Raw genomic sequence first — 19,621 nt, 5'->3', positions numbered from 1 at the left:
TGCTCGTGGTATGTTTCGACCGTGCTCGAGGTATGATTCAACCGTGCTCGTGGTAGGCTTCGACCATGCTCGTGGTATGTTTCGACCGTGCTCGAGGTATGAATCAACCGTGTTCATAGTATGTTTCGATTGTGCTCGAGGTATGATTCGACCATGCTCGTCGTACGTTTCAACCGTGCTCGTGGTATGTTTCGACCGTGCTCGAGGTATGATTCGACCATGCTCGTCGTACGTTTCAACCGTGCTCGTGGTATGTTTCGACCGTGCTCGAGGTATGATTCGACCATGCTCATGGTAGGCTTCGACCATGCTCGTGATACGTTTCGACCGTGCTCGAGGTATGAATCAACCGTGTTCATAGTATGTTTCGATTGTGCTCGAGGTATGATTCGACCATGCTCGTCGTACGTTTCAACCGTGCTCGTGTTATGTTTCGACCGTGCTCGAGGTATGATTCAACCGTGCTCGTGGTAGGCTTCGACCATGCTCGTGCTATGTTTCGACCATGCTCGAGGTATGATTCGACCATGCTCATGGTAGGCTTCGACCATGCTCGTGATACATTTCGACCGTGCTCGAGGTATGAGTCAACCGTGCTCATAGTATGTTTCGATCGTGATCCAGGTTTGATTCGACCATGCTCGTGGTATGTTTCGACCATGCTCGTGGTATGTTTCGACCGTCCTCGTGGTATGTTTCGACCGAGCTCGAGGTATGATTCAACCGTGCTCGTGGTAGGCTTCGACCATGCTCATGGTATATTTCCACCGTGCTCGTGGAATACTTCGACTCTGCTCGTAGTATGTTTCGACCATGCTCGTGGACGTTCGACCATGTTCGTGGTATTTTTCGACCATGCTCGAGGTATGTTTCAACCCTGCTCGTGGTATGTTTTGACCATGCTCGAGGTATGAATCAACTGTAGTGGTCGAATGGTATGTTTTGACGGTGCTCGTGGTATGTTTCGGATATGCTCGTGGTATTTTTCGACCATGCTCGTGGTATGTTTCGACCGTGCTCGAGGTATGATTCAACCGTGCTCGTGGTAGGCTTCGACCATGCTCGTGGTATGTTTCGACCGTGCTCGAGGTATGAGTCAACCGTGCTCGTGGTGTGTTTCGACCGTGCTTGAGGTATGATTCAACCATGCTCGTGGTAGGCTTCGACCATGCTCGTGGTATGTTTCGATCGTGCTCGAGGTATGAGTCAACCGTGCTCATAGTATGTTTCGATTGTGCTCGAGGTTTGATTCGACCATGCTCGTGGTACGTTTCAACCGTGCTCGTGGTTTGTTTCGACCGTGCTCGTGATAAGTTTCGACCATGCTCGTGGTATATTTTGGCCGTGCTCGTGGCTTGTTTCGGCCGTGCTTGTGGTTTGATTGGACCGTACTCGTGGTATGTTTCGACCGTGATCGAGGTATGATTCAACCATGCTCGTGGTAGGCTTCGACCATCCTCGTGGTATGTTTCGATCGTGCTCGAGGTATGAGTCAACCGTGCTCATACTATGTTTCGATTGTGCTCGAGGTTTGGTTCGACCATGCTCGTGGTACGTTTCAACCGTGCTCGTGGTATGTTTCGACCGTGCTCGAGGTATGATTCAACCGTGCTCGTGGTAGGCTTCGACCATGCTCGTGGTATGTTTCGACCGTGCTCGAGGTATGAATCAACCGTGTTCATAGTATGTTTCGATTGTGCTCGAGGTATGATTCGACCATGCTCGTCGTACGTTTCAACCGTGCTCGTGGTATGTTTCGACCGTGCTCAAGGTATGTTTCGACCGTGCTCGAGGTATGATTCGACCATGCTCATGGTAGGCTTCGACCATGATCGTGGTATGTTTCGACCGTGCTCGAGGTATGATTCGACAATGCTCGTGGTATGTTTTGACCATGCTCGTGGTATGTTTCAACCGTGCTCGTGATAAGTTTTGACCATGCTCGTCGTATATTTTGGCCATGCTCGTGGCATGTTTCGGCCGTGCTTGTAGTTTGATTGGACCGTACTCGTGGTATGTTTTGACTGTGCTCGAGGCTTGATTAGTTCTTGCTCGTGGTATGTTTCAAAGGTGCTCGTGGTATGTTTCACACCTCGACTCGATGATCATTCTCCGTGTTTGCGATGATCATTCTCAGTGTTTCAATACAGGTTGCGCACCTCGACTCGATGTTAATCAACTCATAGTAATATTTTAAAATACGCATAAGTCAAAAGTCGGCAAGACAAGGAAATGCGCAAAATGACACTACGTCTAATTCGAACATGGTGACCGGCAAAAAGGACGACTGCCGCTGAGACGACAACTGTTTTCGATGGTACTTTAAGAAGGCGCTGCACGCAATTCTCCACCTTGTATATTTGAACAATTTAAACCGCTTAAGCTCGCTGAAACTTGCATCTGTATCCGTTTTGAAAATGGAGTCATTCGGTGTTGTTGCCATTGCCTTCCAGTGTCGTTGTGCGCATCCCTTGTTGTTTCTCTTGCTTCTGTTTTCCAAGAAAATTGTGAAAATTACATTATTAAAGACTGGATTAAAATTTTAAATTTAGAATTTTCTCTTAAAAAACATCACCAGGATTAAGAAAAGTAACTGCCTATTTACAGTAGATCAAAGATCAAACAAACTTTTGATTTCGTTGTTCAAAGTTTTGTTTTGCCAAAGTTGTTTTTATAAATTTTTTGGAAATAAAGGTGCCACCAAAAAGCATCAATACTCGTGACTTAAGTTGGAAAATTAGTTTTCTATGTAGTATCTTACTACGTTCTGCTTGTGTAAATAAAAATTTGATTTTTATTAGTAAAAAAAGAGTTTTTTTTGCTATTAGACAAAAACTAATTTTTTTAAATACAAGTTTGAGTAGGTTTTTTTAAATTCTGTTGGGCTATATAAATTTCTCACTTTGATATAGTTTTTTTCACCAATTGAATCTGCAGTTTTGGCGTAATTTTTCATTGACTAAAAACTAAAATGGTCCGTTTTTGAGGTAAAATTTTAGGTCAGAATTTCGCTGAACAAATTACACCGTTTGAATTTTGCTATAAATCTAACCAGGGGCGGATCTAGGATTGTCTCGAAAATTTTATCGACTTTTTTTTAAGGTCGACTAACTTGATTTTCAGAGCTCTCCTAAAGTACTACAAATATCCTAGTTCTTCTGCCAAATTTTCTGCCAAACTTACTACGCCGTAAGCAAAATTTCATTTTGAAAAAACAGGCGTTTTAGGCAATTTTTGGAAAATTTTGACCGAAAAATTGAGTTTTTTCGGCGCGTACTCGCCCCTCAAAATTTGTATACATTGGCGCCAAAAGCACCGTTAGAAAAAATTTGGGGGCCGTCAGCCAAAATGGATACCTCAAAAACTCACAAGGGGTACGCTTTGGGTCGGCAGGGGTCGAATCCCTGAGGGGGGAAGGGGGCGTCTGCGTCCCCCGGCCCCCCTCACTAAATCCGCACCTGAATCTAACCACATTTTGTCTTCTTGATTTTAAAAAGTCACCCAAAAACTGAAAAAAAAAATGAATTAATTTTACATTTTTTTTTCATTTCGTCAGGTTAACTTAAATCAGCACTGTACTCGACCTTCCTTGCGTGTGAGATAAAAATTTCCAAGAAAAAGTTTAGAAAAAATTGTTATTCAAAAGTTATATCCTTTTTTCATCAAAAAATTTTATACACCCTTCTTGGAAATTTGATCCTTCAGAGAATCGAACTCATACGAGCAGTCTTGTTACATTGTTTTGTAGAAGGGTCATAAAAAGCAGTCAATTTTTTTTTTTACAATCAAGGCATATGGCAGCAGGCTTAGTCGAATCGATTGACAGCGAGTTTTCTAGAACAATAAGGGTTGCTAGGGTATTCTTTTTTTCCAAGGCATATGGCAGCAGGCTCAGTCGAATCGGTTGACCGCGAGCTTTCTAGAACAATAAAGATTGCTAGGATATTGTGTTCCAGTATTACGAATCGTAATTGTCGCGAACAAAATGGGTGGGGGTTTCAAAAATGGGAAACAGAATTTGCTATTTGAATCATCCAAAAACTTGCCAGTTGCCATGTACGCTTTAGAACAGTGTGTAGTTTGTGAATATCGGCTCGGTTTGACTGTCTCAATTCTATTAGACTTAGACATTTGCGTGATCATCTAAGAAAAGTGTGTACAACTTTTTGATGAATATACATAGCATATGCATTGACAACGCATTAATAAACTATAGTTAATACAACAATGGTACAAACTTATGCTGCTTTTGTTGTTGAAAATTCGATTAAAATTAATTTTAGTACAAAAAAATAACACTTCTGATTTGAAATTATTGGATATTTTTGCAAAATAAATTCTTTTGAATCTTTTAATTGAAAAAAATTTCTCAATCATTTTGAATTATGAGCACGAGCCAGCAGCAGCCGAGAAGCAACAATGGAGGCGAAGCAAGACAGCGGCCGGCGCCCAGTCGAGCCAGAGATTGGCAGCGGGATGACGTCACAGTCAGTGGGCGAGGAGCGAATTCAGAGGGCGGCATTGACGAGTTTGATCTCGAAGGCATGAATTTTCACTTAATTCCAATTTCATAAATGTGGCTAAATTTTTTTAAAAAAATCTCAATGCAATCTGATTTTTCGAATTATTAAATTTTCCCTGGCAAATTTTTAACGAAACAGGCCAAAAACTTGTATATGTTTATATATAGGCCCCACAAATTTCAGGGTACTTTCGGTCGCCTGAAAGTGGATGCTGTGAAACAGGATATAAGTCAATGTCGAAACTTAAAAGGGGTCCTATATATAATTAAGTGAAATTTCACTTAATTATATATGAGATATGAGATAAAAATTTATATGAAATTATATCAAAAAACCCCTGGAACAAAAACAAAGGCCAGAACTGAAATGCTTGAAAATATATTGAGTTTGAATCTTAGGGAGGGTCTTTTTTAGCTTTAATTCAAAATCAAAAACTCTAATTCTAATTCCAATTCAAAAAATTTACGTTGGCTTAAAAATAGGACAAATCTGCTGCATTAATTTCCGAGTGAAGTTTTTCTGGAATCACATTCTTTTGAATTTCAAATTTTGAATATGAATTAAATGGAGCATTTTAACTTATAAGAGAACCGAAAAAGACCCTCACCCCTGAAGTTAATTTACCTTTTCTGCCAGCTCTGAGGGGTCGCAGTCAGTATGTGGATGACAGTGATGAAGAGGACGACACGGAGTTTGAGGACGAAACTGGACCGGACACTTCTAACTTGGTGCGCATGTTGTATCAACTACCTGTCAACAACAAAGACTTGGGTAAGTTCATCCGCATCCAAGGTTAGGCGTAAGTAAACGATTATAACGGATTATTATGTTGTAAATTGTAATCTAATTTTTGGCTTGTTGGTCCCTGGATGATTGGCCTTCTACCACGCGTGATCAGGCGCAGATCTTGGGTTTTTTCAATTGGGCGGGTAGATTTTTCAAAAAAATGTTCGAAAGCTTTGTCGACCATATTTTTTACGTTGAGTAAATTGATTTTCCGAAATACCCCAAAACACCTTTTAGATATATAATGTACAAAAATAAGTATCATAATATAATATATCAAATAGAAACCACTTTTTCACCAAAAGTAAACTCACCAAGCTTTCTGGGTCGCAAGCGATCTTTTTTAAAAAAAAAACTAGGCCACAAACGATGTCTTAGGCACTTTTTTGAAGGTTTCGCCATTCAAAAATTAGTATACATTGAAATAAGTATATATTGTCGCCTATAATTTCCTCCCAAATTGATAAGGGGGGTGAATATGGATTTTTGATGAACTAACTTTGAGATTAGCCTAGATTTGATTCAAAATTAACCGCTTTACTGAAAAAAATGAATTAAAACATTATTCTAAGCAGTTAACAGTATACAAATGCAATTCCGCATACAAAAATATAAGAAAATATTAGAACCACACTTATTTGCTCGATTGAATGAAATGCATTTTTTATACAGAATCAGTTTTCAGATTTAATACCTGCTTGGGGAGGGCATTCTACGGTAGATCACTTAGCGGTAGAGATTGTACGGTTGATCCCCAAAGGCACCTTCAATTAAGTTTCAGGGTCGGTTGCTCGAAAATGGATGTCATAAAAAGGACCCTTTGAGTGATTAGCAACTACGCGTTATGATTTTACAAATTGACCCGCACTCAGTAAAAAAATAAAGTAATCGATTAAATTACAATTTAAATTGTGCTTTTATCAAACTTATAACTAATTATAAACGCCCAATTTAGATGTTTCAACGATTTATAATCCATTATGAAAATAAAATTTTTCGTGACATTATAATAAAATATAATCAATTGTAATTGATTATAACTTTTCCGAAAATCTTTTATAATCTCTGATAGTCTCTTATAATATCTAATAATCTCTTATAATCTCTTATAATCTATTAGAAACCATTATAACAAATTATAATATTTTTTCTGTCAGAAAATCTCCATAAGTGAGATTTCTTGTAACTCTTTGGTTCATCTAAACGCAAAGTTTTACCATCAAAAAAATTTTATAGAGTTTCCATCATATTAGTTGAAAGAATCCCGCGGTAGGTGAAATATAACTTTTCTATACAAATCATCAAACTAAATCAGTGTGCTGATATTTTGGTGGTCATAAAAACTTAAAGTTTACATCATAAAACAACTATAATCAAGAAATAAAAAATAAAAAAGTAAAAACGTTTTAAATTTGCGTTCATTTGAGATCTGTCAAAACTTTTTCCCACTTTTCACATAAATCAAAGTCTACAAAAAGCATAAAAAATAAGCAGTTCATGTGCAAGGTCCAGGACAAAATGGGGAAGTAAAAGGGATTAGAAGCAATTATAATCAATTATAATGAATTTTTCTGCAAAACAAATGAATTAGAAATTTGGATAAAAATAATTGATTATAATCGATTATAATGTATTTTAAATGATTTTATTTGATTTCAAAAAGGGAGATTAATATCGATTGTTAATTGATTAAAATCAATTTCTTCTCAGTTTTTGTAAGACTGGTACTAAAATCATATTATAATCGATTATTAACGCTCGAAACTGGATGCGGGGATCTCGCAAGGAAGTTTATGGGTTAAGTCCTCATTTTTTTCAACAAGGCAGTTCGCATAATTTTTCTTGATAAATTTAGGGGTCAACTAAAACAAAAAGTTCTTTCTTAGTATAGGATCGTTGATCCTAACACTTTTCGACAAACTCATATTTCGTCTGGGAGTTTACCATCACAAATGCATGCAGTGTAGTGAAGGTTAATCAGAAGTATATAACTCGGTATTGATAAATCAATTCGATAAGTAGAAAAGTAAACAAATAGTCATACCCAAATTAAGTTTGAATCTTCAAAGATATAGTCCCTCTTATGGCAGAAAACTCAGGTGAAGTAAAATCGGCGGACCTCCCCAAATGGGAACTACTGTGGCTAGGTTTATGAAACTCATAGGACGGATACTAGAGATGATTTGACCTGGGCATGCAAAAATCCGTAAACCTCGGTCTCCCCGGGCCCAAGTGATAACGGTTCCCGGAAGTGCAAATGGCCCTATCAGAACTCGGTGACTTGCGGTTGGAATGGAACCAAAATATAGTATGTCATAGACATATTTAAGGAAAGCTTAAGTTTAGAAACCCAGACCCCTCAGACCCCCACTTCCGGTTTTATGCCCTATACAATAAGACCCAATCCCGACTTCCGGGAGTCGTTTCTTGGACCCCACTGAACGCAGGAAGCTAAAACTTTAGGATAGCATAGGTAGCAACGAAGTACATCTTGTGTTATAATTTGAACCAAATCCAGCGGCCGAACCGGAAGTTATTAGCACTTTGGAAAATCACCCTTTAAACCGGAAGTAGGCAATTTAAGCAAAATAATGAGCGAGGGCATATCGATTTCATGGCGGCATCGGATACTACAACTCATCCCCAAAAAAAGACCCCATGTAAGTAAAACCCCTCCGGCGACTCCTTCCGGTGCTAATAACCTTTCCCCGGGAAAAGTGATCATGGACCTTAGAAATTGGATAACTTGCGAAGTATTAACGGGATATTGATGAAAATTGGTAGGTAGGACCACAATGGAATTATATACCTGAATATGGAAGATTGACGCCGGGTGACCCCGGGGTGACCTCAAATTGACCTTTAGGTGTTTAGAACCAAATTTGTATGGAAAACCTCGGGATTAACACTGGAAAGAGGCGTATACATCCGACCCCAACCCTTGGGAATGAGAATCGGTCACCTTACTAATATTTTGGAGGGAACTTACCTATTGGGGAATAATTGAGAAGCCGAAAAAGGTATAGCTTAGACATTGTATAATTGAATCAGTGGAATCAATTGAAGTGAACTTGGCAAACATCGGGTTCAACTTGGCTTGGCGAATGCGCTATTAATAGAATAGCAATAAGGGTTTAAAAAAAGTAGTCCCAGAGAGAATTGACAGTAACGGAGGTATAGCATGGGCAGTAGGACTCCTAAATAACTTGAATGAACGGGATATTTACTTAGCTCCCCGGAGGTGGCTTTTTGGCATAATTCGACCCCTAATAAGCGATTTACGTTTCCCTGGTAGCTAGAAGGTCGGGATTAGAATAGAGTGTAGATCGGAATTTTAGATGCTTAGAATGAGTTAGCGACCCATAAAAAGGGTCTTTCCCTACCCCTGGGAGGTTGGAACGTTAATGGGACAATTAAATAAAAACCTTGGGAAGATTGGTCAATTAAACATACCTCGGTTCGGAGGTGAAATTGGACTTGATATTTGCACAATTTAGTTAGAGACGCCTGTAATGAATTTGGAACTTAAGACTAGTGGCGTCAGGCGAAGAATTCAGTCAAAACCTTGCGAAATGGGTACCAAAATAAAGATCAGGACTTGTAGGGACGACATAACTCTAACTATAACTAAAACTCAAATAGACAAATATTATAGAGAATAACAAGCAGCTTACCCTTAGGCAGAACACTGTGAATTACTAGAGAGAGTAGTCGGTTCTCGTTAGCTAGAGAAGAAAAATTGTGCTGTGAGAGCGAACGGTTGGTTCTCAGTTAGTTAGAGAATCAGGAATTGTGAGGTCGGACTGAGTGATTAAGTAGCATTACTCTGGGTAATTAAAAACTTAGGATTCTCTAGAAAAGAGACAATTGTTGGCTAATGATTCGGAACTCGAATTGCAATAAGGCAATTGTATCGATTGATCGTGGACCCTTTCCTTTTGATTAGAATACTAGATTATAATTGAGGCCGACTAGACCCTTCTGTATTTGGAGCAATATTTATTTGAATTTAATTATTACTGAAAACTCGTGTGATCGGCTAGAGTGAACGAGACAGCCGCAAGAGAAGCATAGAAAGGGGCAAGTAACAGAATACAGTATGGAGTAGTTGCCACCAATTTAACCCTTTCGGGATTGTGGATAGTAGTGAATCTCGGTCACCCCGCTGAACTCACTACCAAAGGGACCACTTTGCGGTGCCGTTAAGCCAGAGAGTGAGAACGGGCCTAGAGAAGCAATCCCTGAAATCTACATTGGCGCTCCTGGGTGGGCCCTATTCTGGACTGTAGTTACGATTATTCTGTGTTAAACGGGACGATTTTGACAGACAACGAACGACCAAGACCGCGCATTGATGGCAGAAGCTGCAGTGGCAAATGCTCTTGACAGGCAACAGGGGAGGTTTGGGTTCGGAACGATCCGACCTGACCGCTTTCCCTCCAACAGCTACCAGAACTGGTCGGACTGGAGGAAGCACTTCGCCTGGTTTGCCGATGCTAATCGGTGGGAAGACGAACAGGCCAGGATGGTGTTGCGTACCTGTTTGACGGGATGTGCCCTTGATGAATTTACGAGCATGCCAGCCCACTTCAGAGAGGAAGTCGACGACTTCCCAGACCCCACCTTAAGGGGAATGCTGAGCGAACTTGACCAGCGAATGATGCCAATCCAGGCTCAGGCAGGCGTCAGGGAAGAGTTCAAAAACCTGATGCAGAGCGACAAGGAAGGGCTGCGGGAATGCGGCCGTGTCAGATCCCTTGACGACGTGGCGATTGCGAATGTGGGTGCTCAGGCTAGAGACGACATGAACCGCGAACAGTTTATCGACGGTTTGTATGATGTGGAGCTGCAGGACCTCATCCTACCAGAAGAATTGGGGAGCTTGGCACAGGCAGTGGCCCGAGCTCAGGCTCTGGAATTGGTGAACAAATCGTCCCGAGCCAGAAACAGGAAGAAGCTGCGCCGTGCGATAGTAGCATAGGATGTATCGGCGCTAGTGGCCGTAGTCAGTCGTGGAGGTCAGGGACAGAGCGCCCGGACTACTCCAGGGGCGACCGGTGCGGGACGACAACCAGTGGGCACTGACCCGAGGATAGACCAACTAGTGAGTGTGCAGAGTGACCTTCTGACACAAATGCAGAACATGACGGCAATGATGGGTAGGTTCGTTAATTCTATTATTCCTGCCCCCACCCGGAGAATCTACCCCGAACCGAACAGACAGAGCGGCCGCGGCAGCTATATGACCCGACCCCTATCTGGGAGATGACCGTCGGAGCTACGAGAACAGCGGTGTGGGACGCTACGGAGCGAAAAATCAGGCTTCCCGCGGCAACTGCTACGCATGTCATCAGCCAGGGCACTTCGCGAAAGAATGCCACCAGAAAGCCGCTGACCATTTAAACTACCGAGGGCCGGGACAGTGAACGGATACCAAGGAGGTTTCGTCCCGGCCAACTTCAAGAATCAACAAGCAAGCGGTGGGAGCCCACCTTTTAGTAGCTCTCTCCAACAAACCCCGAGTCCTCAGATGCCCCCCCCCCCGGATCCTACAACGCATCGACCAGACGACTGAATCGGAGCAAGTGCAGTCACTTTATACGAATGCGCACTGGATTTCCACGGCGATAGCCTGTGGACAGGACCCAAGGAAGGGTCGATAGTTCCCCTGCATTACAAACCACTGCGGTCCTCTACAGCCCCGAAAACCCCGCAACCATCAGCAGGCGCGGTCGGGCCCCTACCCAAACCGTCAGCTTCAGAGGATGCCGAAGATCCCCAGCAGCCCGCATATGGTCCTGGACGAGACAGCATAGAAAGGAAGTAACAGAATACATAGAAATCATAGAAAGGAGCAAGTAACAGAATACAGTACGGAGTAGTTGCCACCAACTTAACCCTTTCGGGATTGTGGATAGTAGTAAATCTCGGTCGCCCCGCTGAATTCACTACCAAAGGGACCACTTTGCGGTGCCGTTAACCTAGAGAAGCAATCCCTGAAATCTACACTTAGGCAAAAATGTGCGTAGAAAACATACTTATTAAACCTTCGTTCAGATTTCTTGGCTGAAAATGAATTTTAAATTTTCTGGTATCAATTTTAGTACTAATCAAAATGTGGCTTTTATTCAGGATGCAGCTATTAATGAAGGGTTTTATTCAGATCTCAAAAAGCAATTATTGAATAAAACTTATTCTGTGTCTCCAAATAATAGCTTTCTTTTATTCAATCTCAAATCTGTCCATGTACGTCTGACTACTCATCCTTTTGATTACAACGATGAACGCTTTTCTGTTTCTTTTAAAACATAAGAACAGTTGACAGATATGTTGGTCCCGCATAACATAATATGTCGATTTATCATCTCAAGTGTTTTAAGAAACCGTTTTAATTGAAAAATACAAAAAATTGAAAAGTTTCTTTTTTTAAGTTGGCATGATTTTTTTTGCAAACAGCTCCTTTTGTTTTTATAAGAAAATTGCCCCAAGGAGAAACTATCATACCACAGTATATAATGATTTATATAATGGTCTTTGCGGGAATATCATGCTGTTAACAGACAAAATTTGGAAAAGTGTAAGTAAAAAAAAACCAACCTTATCGATGTTGTCGATTTTTTTTAGATCGACCAATTTGATTTTCCGAGCTCTCCCAAAGTACTAAAAAGACCCTGATTGGACCAAATTTTGAAAAAACGGGCCAAAAATTAGTTTTTAGGCACATTTTAGGATTTTTGACTAAAAAAATGCGTTTTTTCGGCGCGTGCTACCCCCTCAAAATTAGTATATATTGGCGCCAAAGGCGCCTTTAGAAACATTTTGGGGTCCAACGGCCAAAAATGAATATCTCAAAATAGTTCAAGGGAGGGCCCTTTGGGTCGGCAGGGGTCGAATCCCTGAGGGAGGGGGGTATTCGCCCAAAGCGTTTACGCCCCCCCCCCCCCCCCTAAATCCGCCGCTGTATGTTATAGTCACCAATAATATAGTCACTTATGTTATAGTACAGACTCGGAACTCGGTATGTTATAGTCACTTCATCTGAACAGCTGATTTTTTTTTTCTACCTTGATCCTTATTTAATGGCATGAAATAGGTAATCCTCATGGATTATGACAAATTTTCCCAGCTATAAAGTTGAATTTTTTCGATTTTTTTCAGCTTTCAACATGTCGGTGTTTGTGAACTACATGCGTGAACACAAAATAGATCTCACTCTCTCCAAAGTACTCATGAGTCTGTTAGAACAGGACCAGCTGCCCTACAATCCACACGCAGGGTTCCACAGGGCTCTCAAGCTGGAAAACCAGGCCTTCTTCCTCAACAAAATATCCGCGGACAGTGTGAACAAAGCTCTCAACATGCCCACTTATTTAAGTGACATTTCATACTTGGCAGGCGTGCGAAAGTTCACTAATGTGTGGGGACTGGCTAGTGTTATTAAGGTACGAAATAAATTGTCAGCTTCGCGTATTTTTTTTGCAAAGTATGTTAGGTCTAAATTTCATTAAAAAGCCTCTACACCTGCTTGTCTATGAAACTTAGAGAAAAAAAACAATCAAGATCTCATCAATAACCCGATCTGGGTATAAGTTCTTAACCAATCCCTTAACTGCAAGGATCTAATGCAGGTTTTGTGCATGGGTTTTCATTTTTTTTTTGCGTTGGCGGAAAAATTTCTGTCTTTTTGGAGATTTTGCAACGCTTAGACCAAAAGTTGCTTTTCAATCGGTGCATGCTCCTCCAACATCGTTGACATATAGTAACACCTTAAGCGCTTTTTTTTTAGAAAAAAACTTAGTTCGAGTAGCCAAAAGCAGATTCAGTTCGAGCAGGTTTAGTTCGAGTGGCCAAAAGCAAAGGGTCTTTTTGAAGATGGTATAAAGTACCTTTGTGTTTGTCTCCACCCAAAAACGTACAAACGGGGGGGGGGGGGAGTTTTGTGAGTTTTTATGACTTTAAAATTTAAAAAAATCTACTCGGTAGATGTTGAAAAAAAGTCAAAGCAGTTTTTGAACACTCTCTGCCAAATTTTCTGAACTTGAACTCCTGAAAAAAATGTGTGCGCACAGCGTTTTATTTATCATCTTTTGCTTTAGCGTTTTTGTTGTTTTCAGGCGCAATTCATAGTTTCGTTCAGCTGAGTTTCGAAACTTTCCAAAAAAATGGACAACTCAACAAACTCCTTCAAAACTCCTTCAAAAAAGAACTCCTTCAAAAATTCTTCAAAAAAGAATTTTTGTATCCTGTTTTTGACAATTTTTTGGCTTCTTTTAACTTCTTTTTAATATTCATCATAACGATAACCAAACCACCTTTTGAAAGGGGGGTTAAATTACGAAAGATGAAAACACAGGGGGCGGGGGAGGGGGTGGATGATAGTTGGATAAATGGCGCTGATAAAAACGTGGAGAGTTAAATGACTTTGATATAAAGCGAGTGAGACTTGTTTCCAGGCGATGAACCCAGTGGCGTTGAAGGAGTACGAGTGGCTGTTGTCCAGCATATCCCCAGCCAAGGCCACTCTGGTATATCACGAGGGCTTCTCAGCCCAGGCAATCCTCTCCCTGGTGGGCCCAGCCTCGTTCCACGGAACATTCTACCCACAGGTACAATTGAACAACCAACCAAACAGCCACAATTAAGTCTTATATCTTCATTTCACGAATCATTTCACACTTCTGTTCACACTTCTAACACAACTTCAAATCTTCAAAAAAGACAAATCAAAGCAATAAAAAAAATCATATTTCCAAGGTCATCATATAACAAACAAATATACAAAATCATGTAACGCTTAATATACAAAATGTATTTTTTACAAAATATCGAAACAACTGAAAAAAAATCCCTTTCTCCAGCTAACTAAATTAACTCTATTTCCTTAAAATAGGACCAAATTAACGATGTTTCTCTTACAAATTAACGGCTGATATAGTCTTTGGTCAATATCGAATATAGTTAAAAACGATCTACCACTTAAACTAATGTAGGAGCATAATATAATCCATGGACTCATTATTTCACCTGTTTGAAAAATATGCACACTTCGAAAAAGCCCAAATTTGTTCAAAAATAATTTTAAAATCCCATTCGTTCCGTTTATTGACAGGATACTTCACAAGTTTAATGGCCGAAAACAACAGTTTGAGGAGGAAAAAATCTGAAAAAAAATATTGACCAACTTTTCTCTATTAAATTTGTAGTGTTATATCAAAACATAAAACACCTGAAGTACTCGCTTCTCGCTTAAGGTGCATACGATTCACTTCCGACTGCACTACGTGATCATGGGCGCTGATTTGAGAGACTTGGCGCTGAGAATATTTGCTGAGTCAGTACTAAACGATGTGTTCCACGCCATCCACCAAACGCAACATTTATTCCTTGGTAAACACTTTCAAAAAAATATCGAAATGTTTGTCGATCTTTTAAGATATTGTTATATTGTTTATAGCAGAGGCGGATTCACTGGTGGGGGGGGGGGGGGTGGGGGATGGTGTTGATTGATGACTCTGAAATTTTTCTAGAGCCGTCTGCTGAAAAGGTGCCCTTTTTAGGTCAAACACTTCCAAAAAAGCACAAAAATGGCATGTTTGGCTTGTTTTTTTTTTTTTTCAAAAACACATTTACACAGCAGAAAATGTTGCAAAAAAGCAAGTTGGTAGATCTCGGAAAATTGTAAAATCATTTTGGTTGACGTAAAAAAAAGATTTCATCTTCAAAGTTTTCATCTTCAAAGTTTTCAAAGAAAATGCTAGATCGGCCCCTCGTTTATAGGTCTCTACATTGAGAACGAGGACTGTGGAGGATACACTTCGTTCGAGACTGACCGCTTCTTCTCGCCTGACTTCATCGTGCAGAATGAACAGCTCATACTCGACGAAGTCACAAACGCCGCCAAGTAATTGTTACTATTAACAAAATAATTTCATTGTGATATGCACTTTTTGGATGCCCACAAAGTGTAATAGATTCTTTTCAAATGATTTTTTGATCTTTTTTTAGTTGGAAAATTGTCCCACGAAACGAATTACTCTGTATTTCTTGAAAAGAGTGGAAAAAATTGGGTGTTTTTTTGAAAAATTTGTCGACAATTTTAGGTCAGCTCTTTGAATTTTTCGAATTCTGCCTAATGAAACCTTTGAATGCTCGGCTGTTTTTCTCTCCCCCGCTCCAACTCATATAATCAAATTAATTTTTGGTGTACCTAGGGCTTTTGCGCAGCTAAGTATGGAAATCAAATATGTTCACCATAGCCTGACTAGTCTCCAATTTTTGTATTAAATCGAACAATGTGATCCTACTTTGAACAGTTTGTATCCTCCGTTTTCAATCTTCATGTTTCCGCTCCAAATCGAAGTATTTTCTAATTCTTTTAAAAATTCTCACTATTTTTACGCATATTTTGCTGTTTTTTCACCATCAGGACCGGTGGTGCGTCCGACTCTGTGATTCAAATTGGCAAAATTTCCCGTTTCCAATCCTAGCCATTGGCGTATATGAGTCTGATAGACTTAGCTGTTCGTCTAATTAAGAGTTTTAGCCCGAACCCGTCTGGTTATTGAGACTGAAATTGACGAATCTCCACCAACTCGGTCTAGGTAATCTCCTCCCGCTTGGTAGATTGCCTCCCGTTTCCTTGGTGATGCCTCCTGGGCAAAATCCACTTGTTTACCCAGAGTGGGATTCTTTCCGCTGTTTTAATGCGCGTCTCCAGCCAACGCATAAAGTCAAAACCAATTTAAAGTCACGCCTTAGGAACACGTAACCACATGCACAAAATTACCCGTCTCCATCTAAGCCCTGAAAGTTATCTTTATCTTGTGAAGAATCTCCCCCAGTAAATTTAGAACCTTTTCATTTCGCGCTTTACTTCTTGGGCTTGATATTGTTTTGGGACTAACACTGTTTTTTAGTGTGCACTCTCCTTAATTCGCTCCTCTCCATGGTCGGCTAAACGTGCTCGCCGCTAGCTGCTCTTGGCGCTGCTATTGGCTACTCATTTTTGTCCTCGTTTGAGTTTGTAGTGATCGTAAGAACTTTTTTTTGCTTTTCTACTGACACTGCACTGGTTAAAAATTCGTTCTCTCGAAAACTTTGGTAGCTTACGCTCCCTCAGTGGTCTCGTAAACAGTTGCATTTGGCTCGAGTTTGGTTTTTGTCCAATTAGAACACTTGTGCCCGGTAACTCATCTGAATCTTCCTTCGATGGTGCTCCTGATGACCTCATTTTGATGTTGTCAGCTCAGGCGTGTAAGTAGTAATAACCCCCTTTTTGGCAACTCCCAATCTTGGCTTACCTCCTGCGTTCACATTTCTGTTTGATTCCCCCACAGTTATTGGCTCCTGACACAGTTTCTTCTCCTTTGATGAGAATGCTTCAGTGTTTTCCTGTCTTCTGCATTGTGTGCATTCTATTCTCACCGTATTGCTTTCTTCAGAATAGAGCACAAAACATTTTTTCGATTTCTCTAATACTTTCGTTGTTGGTCTTGGCATAGACTGTTTTATATTTTCCCCACATTTGAAGTTGTTTTTTTGATGATAGTAATAACCCCCTTACTTGGCAACTCCCAATCTTGGCTTACCTCCTGCGTTCACATTTCTGTTTGATTCCCCCACAGTTATTGGCTCCTGACACAGTTTCTTCTCCTTTGATGAGAATGCCTCAGTGTTTTCCTGTCTTCTGCATTGTGTGCATTCTATTTTCACCGTATTGCTCTCTTCAGAATAGAGCACAAAACATATTTTCGATTTCTCTAATACTTTCGATTTCTGGTCTTGGCATAGACTGTTTTATGATTTCCCCATATTTGAGGTTGTTCCTTTGATGATAGTAATAACCCCCTTACTTGGTAACTCCAAATCTTGGCTTACCTCCTGCGTTCACATTTCTGTTTGATTCCCCCACAGTTATTGGCTCCTGACACAGTTTCTTCTCCTTTGATGAGAATGCCTCAGTGTTTTCCTGTCTTCTGCATTGTGTGCATTCTATTCTCACCGTATTGCTCTCTTCAGAATAGAGCACAAAACATATTTTCGATTTCTCTAATACTTTCGATTTCTGGTCTTGGCGTAGACTGTTTTATGTTTTCCCCATATTTGAGGTTGTTCCTTTGATGATAGTAATAACCCCTTACTTGGCAACTCCAAATCTTGGCTTACCTCCTGCGTTCACATTTCTGTTTGAGTCTCTACTGTTATCGGCTCCTGACACAGTTTCTTCTCCTTTGATGAGAATGCCACAGTGTTTTCCTGTCTTCTGCATTGTGAGCATTCCATTCTCACCGTACTGCTCTCTTCGGAGTAGAGCACAAAACAATTTTTCGATTTCTCTAATACTTTCGATTATTGGTCTTGGCATAGACTGTTTTATGTTTTCCCCACATTTGAGGTTGTTCCTTTGATGATAGTAATAACCCCCTTACTTGGCAACTCCAAATCTTGGCTTACCTCCGCGTTCACATTTCTGTTTGATTCCCCCACAGTTATTGGCTCCTGACACAGTTTCTTCTCCTTTGATGAGAATGCCTCAGTGTTTTCCTGTCTTCTGCATTGTGTGCATTCTATTCTCACCGTATTGCTCTCTTCAGAATAGAGCACAAAACATATTTTCGATTTCTCTAATACTTTCGATTTCTGGTCTTGGCATAGACTGTTTTATGTTTTCCCCATATTTGAGGTTGTTCCTTTGATGATAGTAATAACCCCCTTACTTGGCAACTCCCAATCTTGGCTTACCTCCTGCGTTCACATTTCTGTTTGATTCCCCCACAGTTATTGGCTCCTGACACAGTTTCTTCTCCTTTGATGAGAATGCCTCAGTGTTTTCCTGTCTTCTGCATTGTGTGCATTCTATTCTCACCGTATTGCTCTCTTCAGAATAGAGCACAAAACATATTTTCGATTTCTCTAATACTTTCGATTTCTGGTCTTGGCATAGACTGTTTTATGTTTTCCCCATATTTGAGGTTGTTCATTTGATGATAGTAATAACCCCCTTACTTGGCAACTCCAAATCTTGACTTACCTCCTGCGTTCACATTTCTCTTTGATTCCCCCACAGTTATTGGCTCCTGACACAGTTTCTTCTCCTTTGATGAGAATGCCTCAGTGTTTTCCTGTCTTCTGCATTGTGTGCATTCTATTCTCACCGTATTGCTCTCTTCAGAATAGAGCACAAAACATATTTTCGATTTCTCTAATACTTTCGATTTCTGGTCTTGGCATAGACTGTTTTATGTTTTCCCCATATTTGAGGTTGTTCCTTTGATGATAGTAATAACCCCTTACTTGGCAACTCCAAATCTTGGCTTACCTCCTGCGTTCACATTTCTGTTTGAGTCTCTACTGTTATCGGCTCCTGACACAGTTTCTTCTCCTTTGATGAGAATGCCACAGTGTTTTCCTGTCTTCTGCATTGTGAGCATTCCATTCTCACCGTACTGCTCTCTTCGGAGTAGAGCACAAAACAATTTTTCGATTTCTCTAATACTTTCGATTATTGGTCTTGGCATAGACTGTTTTATGTTTTCCCCACATTTGAGGTTGTTCCTTTGATGATAGTAATAACCCCCTTACTTGGCAACTCCAAATCTTGGCTTACCTCCTGCGTTCACATTTCTGTTTGATTCCCCCACAGTTATTGGCTCCTGACACAGTTTCTTCTCCTTTGATGAGAATGCCTCAGTGTTTTCCTGTCTTCTGCATTGTGTGCATTCTATTCTCACCGTATTGCTCTCTTCAGAATAGAGCACAAAACATATTTTCGATTTCTCTAATACTTTCGATTTCTGGTCTTGGCATAGACTGTTTTATGTTTTCCCCATATTTGAGGTTGTTCCTTTGATGATAGTAATAACCCCCTTACTTGGCAACTCCCAATCTTGGCTTACCTCCTGCGTTCACATTTCTGTTTGATTCCCCCACAGTTATTGGCTCCTGACACAGTTTCTTCTCCTTTGATGAGAATGCCTCAGTGTTTTCCTGTCTTCTGCATTGTGTGCATTCTATTCTCACCGTATTGCTCTCTTCAGAATAGAGCACAAAACATATTTTCGATTTCTCTAATACTTTCGATTTCTGGTCTTGGCATAGACTGTTTTATGTTTTCCCCATATTTGAGGTTGTTCATTTGATGATAGTAATAACCCCCTTACTTGGCAACTCCAAATCTTGACTTACCTCCTGCGTTCACATTTCTCTTTGATTCCCCCACAGTTATTGGCTCCTGACACAGTTTCTTCTCCTTTGATGAGAATGCCTCAGTGTTTTCCTGTCTTCTGCATTGTGTGCATTCTATTCTCACCGTA

General features: G+C 40.5%; 1 protein-coding gene across 1 annotated transcript in view; it reads left to right on the top strand.

Annotated features, from left to right (window-relative positions):
* The first annotated feature begins 4,146 nt into the window (after nucleotides 1-4,146).
* The window catches only part of LOC134854173 (uncharacterized), a 40,712-nt gene continuing 25,237 nt past the window's right edge, over nucleotides 4,147-19,621 (top strand). The window contains exons 1-6 of the mRNA XM_063870322.1: nucleotides 4,147-4,542; nucleotides 5,160-5,294; nucleotides 12,468-12,751; nucleotides 13,763-13,915; nucleotides 14,561-14,696; nucleotides 15,087-15,210. Of these exons, the coding sequence (XP_063726392.1) occupies nucleotides 4,386-4,542; nucleotides 5,160-5,294; nucleotides 12,468-12,751; nucleotides 13,763-13,915; nucleotides 14,561-14,696; nucleotides 15,087-15,210 (989 nt within the window). The 5' untranslated portion in view covers nucleotides 4,147-4,385. The remainder of the gene's footprint in view (nucleotides 4,543-5,159; nucleotides 5,295-12,467; nucleotides 12,752-13,762; nucleotides 13,916-14,560; nucleotides 14,697-15,086; nucleotides 15,211-19,621) is intronic.

The sequence above is a fragment of the Symsagittifera roscoffensis genome, chromosome 9 (genome assembly GCF_963678635.1).
Source record: "Symsagittifera roscoffensis chromosome 9, txSymRosc1.1, whole genome shotgun sequence".
Taxonomy (NCBI): Eukaryota; Metazoa; Xenacoelomorpha; order Acoela; family Convolutidae; genus Symsagittifera; species Symsagittifera roscoffensis.
The sequence above is the reverse complement of the archived record's forward strand: the minus strand, read 5'-3'. Positions and strand labels throughout refer to the sequence as shown.